This window comes from Gekko japonicus, unplaced genomic scaffold (genome assembly GCF_001447785.1).
Source record: "Gekko japonicus isolate JY-2015 unplaced genomic scaffold, Gekko_japonicus_V1.1 scaffold875, whole genome shotgun sequence".
NCBI classification, from domain to species: Eukaryota; Metazoa; Chordata; class Lepidosauria; order Squamata; family Gekkonidae; genus Gekko; species Gekko japonicus.
The window spans coordinates 63,201-71,595 of NW_015169200.1; the positions used below are offsets into that span (position 1 = coordinate 63,201).

The 8,395-nt window shown below is 53.0% G+C and overlaps 1 protein-coding gene across 1 annotated transcript in view; it reads left to right on the forward strand.

The window, feature by feature from the left end:
• Positions 1 to 2,205: 2,205 nt before the first annotated feature.
• ERBB2 (erb-b2 receptor tyrosine kinase 2) overlaps positions 2,206 to 8,395 on the forward strand; it is a 110,362-nt gene continuing 104,172 nt past the window's right edge. The window contains exon 1 of the mRNA XM_015416334.1: positions 2,206 to 2,483. Coding sequence (XP_015271820.1) covers positions 2,402 to 2,483 — 82 coding nt within the window. The 5' untranslated portion in view covers positions 2,206 to 2,401. The remainder of the gene's footprint in view (positions 2,484 to 8,395) is intronic.

Below are 8,395 nucleotides of genomic sequence, written 5' to 3' on the forward strand. Positions count from 1 at the left end.
CAAGACTCCACCGCTTAGAGGCAGTGGCACCCCCCCCCCAAAAAAAAAAATTCCGGGTATTTCCCAATCCAGGGCTGGGAGCCCTAGCTGGGGACTACTGCTCTGCCCCCTAAGGACCCATGGCTTGAGACCACCATCGGATCCTGTTCCGAGGGCCTCTCGAGTGGCATAAAGGTGATTCCAGCAATTTTGCTCTGTCCAGAATTATGATCAAGGTTCTGTTCATAACGATGTCCTTTCAACACAAGCCCCCATTGAAATGAACAGGAACAGCGTCAGAAAATGGTAATAATCTGGCCCACCCTTTTTAGTTTTAACCAGCCCTAGATTTTGCACCAATTATTTCTGCGTCCTTAAGATCTGCTCCTTCACGCTTCGCCTAATTGGTAGAAACCCCTTTGTGTGCTTTCGGTGGTTACTCACAAGCAGATCCCTACGGGCATTCTGTTCCAACATAGTTGTCGTCTTAAACAAGCCAGTTGTTTCCTTTTCACCTAGCCCACTTGAGAGCCACATACCTCATTCTCTTCCTCCTTTACCTCAAGCTTCTTTTATGGCCAAATGGCTGTTCGTCATGGACGTCTGATTTATTTATTTTTTAAATCCCTGGTTTGGTCCTCGAGTGTGTGAAATGCCCAGGTGTGGCCGCCTGCGTGACAGCTGCAGTTTCTGACCTGAGCCTCTGCCGTGAGAAAGGCACCCCAGAAAAATGCCAGGAGGTATTTTCGACTGGGATAATGACATCATACCTTGGCAGTGTGCTGGCCGAGGAAGTCCCTCCTTCAGATCTCCTTTCAGCCGCATGAAGTCAGTAGAGGGCCTTAGAGGCCTCAGTCGTCTTCCTACCCAGATCTGTGGTATGGGGATAAAAGCACTTTCTCACATACCTCACTGGGTGTCTGAAGAACAACTATGATTTTATATTATGTGCTTCATCTATGCACCTCCTTTCTCCTCACTGGGGACCCAAAGCAACAGAGTTGCACTGTACGAAATGAACAAAGCTTGAGTCCAGTGCAGTGTTCCCTCTAAGCTGAGTTAGTGGGAATTAGCTCACAGTTTTTTAGCCTCCAGCTCACACATTGTTGTCTCATCTTAGGAAGGATGGCTCCAGAGCGAACTAATTGATGTAGCAGCCAAATCGCTCGCTCACAGCTTCAATGCCAGTAGCTCACAAAGTAGGATTTTTGCTCACAAGACTCCACAGCTGAGAGGGGACATTGGGGGGTGGGTGCGAGTCATGCCCGTCGCCTTCTTTCAGGCTGCCAATCCCAGTGGCTCTGCTGGCACCACGGGGGTTCGCCTTGGACAGAGAATCTGCCCTAAACAAAAAGATCCACCAGGCTGCTATTTTTCCACATGTTCTGGGAGTTCTCTACCCTTGAATTATACCATTTTCGCCAGATTCTAATGATACCAAATTGTTCTAGTGCTTACAGATAGATGATACCTTTTTTTCTTCTGCTGCTGTGCTTTATTCAAATGAATTTTTGCTCACAAGACTCCACAGCTTAGAGGGAGCATTGATCCGGGGTATAAGCTTTCTTGCGCATGTACAGTTCTTCAGATACAGCTTTTTGAAACCAATCTTTCTTTCCCTTAGTCGACTCTCATTTTAAAACACTTCCCCTCTTTTTATCCTGTGGACACAGCTTTTATTCTTTGCCCAGTAACTTGTTTAAAAAGCTAACGTATACAATTGTTTGCCTAGTGAATTTTTAATAAAATTATATCTATACAAATATTTGTCCGGTAATTTTTTTTTTTAAGTTCGTGTATTCAATTATTCGCCCAGTAATTTTTTTAAAAATGTTAAAGTATACAATGAATTGCCCAGTATATATTTTTTAAAAGCTAATGTGTACGATTATTCGCTCGCCTTTAGTCGGCTGAGAGTCAGTTCCTGTAACTGAAATGGGATTATTATTTTTTTTGTAAAGCATTACATTCGTTGCCTTCCTTTTCTTCACCCCAAACCCCACGGCTTTAAAGAGAAGACCCCCCAACTCGGATGGCCCGGCGGAGACGGTGCGCAATTGCGGCGGCGGCGAGAACGCGCAGGGAAACTTTTCTTGGAGTAAAGAAAGTTCCCTCTCGCGGTTTTCCCACGACCGGCCGCTCCGACGCAGAACTGGCTCTCGCCCCTCCCGAGGGAGCTGGGATCCTCGGGGGCGCGCCCGGCGCGCTCTCGACGGCCGGTGCGAGTGGCGAGGCGAGGTGGTGCCCTTTCATGAAGTCGCTGGAGGAAAAGGGCTTGGGAAGTTGGGCTGCGGCGCGACCGGAGGACGGCGCAGGCGGCCGGGGCGCGCTGGGAAAGGCCGTCGGGCGAGAGCTCCTCGCCCCCTTCCTTCCTCTCCCCCGGGAAGCCGAGCCATGAGCCAGGATCGGCAATGAGAGCACAATGGGGCCCTTTCCCAGCCCCCACTGGCTCTGCGTGGGGCTCCTCTTGGGTGCGCTCCGGCCGGGCGTGGGCACCACGGAAGGTAAGAAGGGGGGCCGGATCGGCCGGGGCTGGGGCTGGCGGCGGGCCGGGCCCTTTTGCAGCCGTTTGGGGAAGCAGGAAAGAAAGGACCGGGGCGGGGGGAGCGTGGAGGGGAACTGCAAAGGGCGAGAGGGGAGAGAGAAACTTGGTTTGACTTGTTGCTTCTCGGACTCTGAGTTGCGTTTCCTGCCTCTGGAAAGCCCAGCCCGTGCACTGGTGTGGCGCCTCCGTCTTTAGTGCGGCGCTGGGGAGAGGAGGGAGCGAAGCCGAGCTGTTTCGACGGCCGAGCTCGGCGGCTCTCCTCCGCGGGAGGAAACCGCCGTCTGGAATCACCCGGCCGTGGAAAGCAGCCGGCTCCGTTCGTTATCGCGGCGGTTTCAGCGTCCCGCACGGGGTGGGTGGGCTGCGGAGAAGATTAAGTGGAAAACGGAGAGCTGGGAGGGGGACCCAAAGGTCATCTAGTCCAACCCCCCGCGCGATGCGGGACATCCACACCTCTCCCCGCCCTTTCCCCCGGTGACCCCTGCGCTGTGCTCAGAGGCAAGCGAGAAACCTCCAGGGTCGCTGGCGCACTCCAGCCTGGAGGGAAATCGCTTCCTTCTTATGTTCTGATGCCAGGGTGGCTGAGGGGAACCTCCACGTTCAGAGGCGCTAATCCACTGGATCCCAGGGCCAGGAGGCCACATCAGGAGAAAGCCTCGGCCTCTGTGCCCTGTTGTTGGCCCTCCAGAGGAACGGGTTGGCCACTGTGTGAGACCAGGAACCTCCACGTTCAGAGGCGCTAATCCACTGGATCCCAGGGCCAGGAGGCCACATCAGGAGAAAGCCTCGGCCTCTGTGCCCTGTTGTTGGCCCTCCAGAGGAACTGGTTGGCCACTGTGAGAAGGGATGCTGGACTAGGTGGACCCTCCCTGGTCTGATCCAGCAGGGCTCTTCTGAGGTTCTTATCAGGGGAAAGCCTCCCTGCCCTGTTGTTGGCCCTCCAGAGGAACTGGCTGGCCCATGTGTGAGACAGGAGGCTGGACTAGAGGGACCCTCCCTGGTCTGATCCAGCAGGGCTCTTCTGAGGTTCTTATCAGGGGAAAGCCTCAGCCTCTAGGCCCGGTTGTTGGCCCTCCAGAGGAACCGGTTGGCCACTGTGTGAGACAGGATGCTGGACTAGATGGACCCTCACTGGTCTGATCCAGCCGGGCTCTTCTGATGTTCTTACCAGGGGAAAGCCTCTGTGCCCTGTTGTTGGCCCTCCAGAGCAACTGGCTGGCCCATGTGTGAGACAGGATGCTGGACTAGGTGGACCCTCCCTGGTCTGATCCAGCAGGGCCCTTCTGATGTTTTTGACCCTCTAGTGGCGATCAGGCATTGCCCGAGACAGGTAAGAAAGGGCCACCAGCACCGACCACTGGCTCATCCCTTCCTGCCCTCCCTCTCACAATCTGCCTAAATTCACAGGATCAGCACAGCTGTCAAATGGCCACCCAGCCTCCGCTCAGAGACTTCCAGAGAAGGAGAGCCCACCACCCACCTCTCCCCGCCTTCGCCCCCCCCCCGCTCTTTGTGGCTCTCCTCCTGAATCAGACTGGCTCTGAGCGTGGGTGACCCCGCCCTTGTAGAACGTGTTCAGGAGTGGATTTGGAGACGGGAGCCAGATAAATAGTGGCTGCTCTGGAGTTGGATGAGTGACTCGGGGTTAAAACTAAGCAGGCGTGGATGGATTTCATGGCCCCGGTAGCCAGGCCTGCCCCCTTGTACTAGGGGAGAAGAGGCTGGAGTTGATGGGCAGCCCAGTGGCTTCCTTGATTTCTTTGCTGGAACCTGGCTGGCCTGTGACACTTTACACTTGAGAAGCTCTTAACACGGGGATTCCTGAGAGGGGCCCTACGGCCCCAGCCCAGCCCAGGATGGAAGTCTACAAGGGAAGCAATTCAGAACTCGGGGTGTAAATAGGTAATTCTGGATTCTAGGCAGCCCCGTCTCCCCGCTTTCAATGGACTCTGACAACCAAGAGAGGAAAGCTGTTTATTCGGTTCAGCCCACCTGAAGAATAAAACCCCAGATCTTCAGTTTCTTCTCCCCGGCCCTTAAAGAAGTGGACACAGGGCAGATAGGAATCAAACATAACTTGATGGAGTTGGCTGATGGCCATGAGGCGTGTGGGTCCTGCTGGATCTGAGAGCTGGCTTATTGTCTGCATATATCTCACTAGTCTGTCTATACAACTATTTATTTATTTATTATGTCTTCCTAATGGGGGCCCAAAAGTGGCTGACATCATTTCCCTCTCCTCCATTTTATCCTCACAACAACCCTGTGAGGTAGATTCAGGTGGGTAGCTGTGTTGGTCTGAAGCGACAGAACCAAGTTTGTGTCCAGTGGCTCCTTTTGTTGTTGTTCAGTTGCACAGTCGAGTCCGACTCTTCGTGACCCCATGGACCAGATCACGCCAGGCCCTCCTGTCTTCCGCCGTCCTCTGAAGTTGGCTCTTTAAGCTGCGCGGTTCACCGAGCGCTTGGTTGCCGTGGCGACGTCCTGGGCGCCGTGCGTTGTTGTTGTTCAGTCGCACTCTCCGCGACCCCCTGGACAAGCTCCCGCCAGGCCTTCCGGTCTTCTGCCGTCTGCTAAAGTTGGCTCAATTTCATGTTCGTTGCATCTATGACACTGTCTAACCATCTCATCCTTTGCCGTCCCCGTCTTCTTTGACCTTCAATCTTTCCCAGCATCAGGGTCTTCTCCAGGGAGTGCTCCCTTCTCATTGGGTGGCCAAAGTATTTGAGCTTCAGTTTCATTATCTGGCCTTCCAGGGAACAGTCAGGGTTGATTTCTTTTAGGATTGACTGATTTGATCTCCTTGCAGTCCAAGGGACTCTCAAGAGTCTTCTCCAGCACCATAGTTCAAAAGAATCTATTCTTCGGCGCAAAATGTATCTGAAGCAGTGTGCCTGCACACGAACGCTTACACCTTTGCTGGCCTTAGAGGTGCCCCTGGACTCAAGCTTTGTTCAACAACCCTGTGAGGTAGGTTAGGCTGAGAGCGTGTGACTGGTCCAAGGACACCCAGCGGGCTTCCATGGCATGAGATCCAGGTCTCCCAGATACTAAAGTTGTTTTGTCTGATTGCTTATTTTCATACGCTGATTTTTGAGGCTTGGAGGAGGGGGCATTCTCTGATGATGTTGCGCACTTGGCGGGTTGGTGGTAGAGTTGACGTTAGGAGCCACTGTCTCAGCAGCTATGGCTAAATGGCGCTGTGTCAAAATGATCCTGATCCTGAAATGATCCTGACTCTCCTAGTTCACACCAATGCTCCCTCTAAGCTGTGGAGTCTTGTGAGCAAAAATTCTACTTTGGGAGCTACTGGCATTAGTTGTGAGCCAGCAATTTGGCTACTGCATAAATGAGTTTGCCCTAGAGCCATCCTTCCTGAGCCAAGACAAAAATGTGTGAGCCGGAGGCTAAAAAACCGTGAGCTGGCTCACACTAACTCAGCTTAGAGGGAACATTGGTTCACACCAACATCCCGTATTCTTCAAAGAAATCCCAGCCGGCCGTAGGTCACGGACTGGGAATTAGTTAATGGGCCACAACTTCGCCAACGTCTGCTTTCTGCCCATCTCTGGTCTTTGGATGGTGCTTCCGTACACTTTTGTATCGTCGGTCTTCATCCCCTGCCTTAAACGTACCTGTCTGTCACAATGGGATATTCTGAGTGCTTCTCCTCCTCTTACGAAACTCTCTCTCAGGAGCAGGCCGGCCCTTTTGGCCGAAAGGCAAACCCTACGGCGAGCACAGCCCTGACCTGCATAGCCCAGACTTGCCCGATCTCATCGGATCTCGCAAACTAAGCAGGGCAGGCCCTGGCTAGTATTTGGGTGGGAGACCATCGATGAAGTCCGGGGTCGTGACGCAGAGGCAGGGCCATGGCAAACGACCTCGGAGTGTCCCTTTCCTTGAAACCCCTACGCAGGGGTCATTTCCTGCAGGAGCACACAGGAGCGGAGCTCCAGCAGTAAGGAGCCCAGGGGCGGGCACATGCAACAAGCCCCGTCCCCTGCTCCCAGCAGCCCTCAGTCGGGCCACGAGGAGCAAGAAGCAGCCAGGTAAGTTGCAGAGCTCCCCCCTGGTCCGCCTTCAGGTACAAGCTCTCACTCCTCTGCGAAGGACAGATCTGCACGTCCCCCCCCCCAATAGCTAGCAATCCAAAAGAGTCCAGTGGAGCCTGAGCGGTGGGTGTTGCCTTCTGACACACTTCCGGTGATGTCAGGGGGTGTGGCATATGCTAATGAGTTATGCTAATGAGCTCCTGCACCTCTTTTTCTATGAAATGACCCCTGCCCCTATGGGGTCGCTGTAAGTCAGCTGTGACTCGAGGGCACTTTCCATCACCACCGCGCAGTGATTTAGGGTGGATTCCCCTTTACAGAAAACCTATTTGTTCTTGACCCAGAATACCTTGTTCTGACATCCAAGATCCAAGTGTGTTAACAAGTCATCTAGCATAAAGTTCCCCAATAATAGAAAGGAGGTTTATCGGATGGTAATTGGATGGTAAAGGGTAAAGGTTCCCTTGCTCGAAAGCCAGTCGAGTCCCAACTGTAGGGTTGCGGTGCTCATCTCCGTTTCAAAGCCGAAGAGCCAGCGCTGTCTGACGACGTTTCCGTGGTCATGTGACCGGCATGACTAAACACCAAGGCGCACGGAACGCTGTTACCTTCCCACCTTGTTACTTTTCTACTTGCAATTTCTTGCTTTCGAACTGCTAGGTTGGCAGGAGCTGGAACTAGAGACGGGAGCTCACTCCCGTCATGTGGCATCCTGGGTCTCGAAAGATGGGAACCAGTATTGCATTGGTCCAAGACTCTGCCATTATTCCCGTTCTATCGACTATGGTAAAAAAAACAAATCAGCCAAGAAGGTGGCCCAGCAGTCCGGATTTATTTTAACTATTTCGGGTGGAGTTGCGTCTGGGCCAGGGGCTTTTCTTGGCTTTAGCTGTTCAATAAGTGGCATAACCTCCTCTGGTCTCACTGGAGGCCATCGGGGAATATCCTCTGATTCTGACGCCATGTGGTTAATGGAATTAGTGGCAGTTATGTTATTATCATAGAACAGCTTCAAAAAATCGTCATACCAGGGAACTGAGGTGATGGCATTTATTTGGGCACTCTTCGTTTTATGTTTATCTGACACCCAACCAGGGCCGGCCCCAGCTTATTTTGCACCCTAGGCGAGGATCCCTTCTGGTGCCCCCCCCCCCCGTGCGCCCACCATTTTTCAAAAATAAATGCATTTTAGGAAGAATGAAAAACACAATCAAGAAACTCCCAGAGTACGGGGCCGGGTGCAGTTTGGCACCCCTAAGGGCCAGCCCGCTCTAGGCGATCGCCTAGTTCGCCTAGTGAGTGAGCCGGCCCTGCACCCAACGCCCAGAATTTCCTGGAGTCATTTGACAATGTCGCTTGAAGGAGGCTAGCCCATTGTTTCTCAGTGTGCTCTTTATATTTTCCCTTAACTATTTGACGTGACTGGTTTCTAAAATTGAAATACTCATCTGGAAGGACTATCACCACCACTGTGAATACACATGTGAAGCTCCCTGAGACTGAGTCGGACCCTCCGTCTATCAAAGTTGGGTGCTGGGACTGGCGGACTACGACCTGATCCTTTAATATGCAGATGCCTGGAATGGGACCTGGGACCTTCTGCTCTGCCACTGTGTTCTGGGCCCTCCCCTGAAGATGCTGGGGGACAGTAGTCGGAGGACAGAAATGTGGGCTGTACTTGGCCTGAATGTCCAGGGATCAAGCGTCGCATCGGAGCGACTGCCAGTGCCTCCAGCGTTCACCTAGCTGGTACCTGCTTGGCAGCGGCACATCCAGGAGGTGGTGGTCAGTGTTCCCTCTAAGCTGGGTTAGTGTG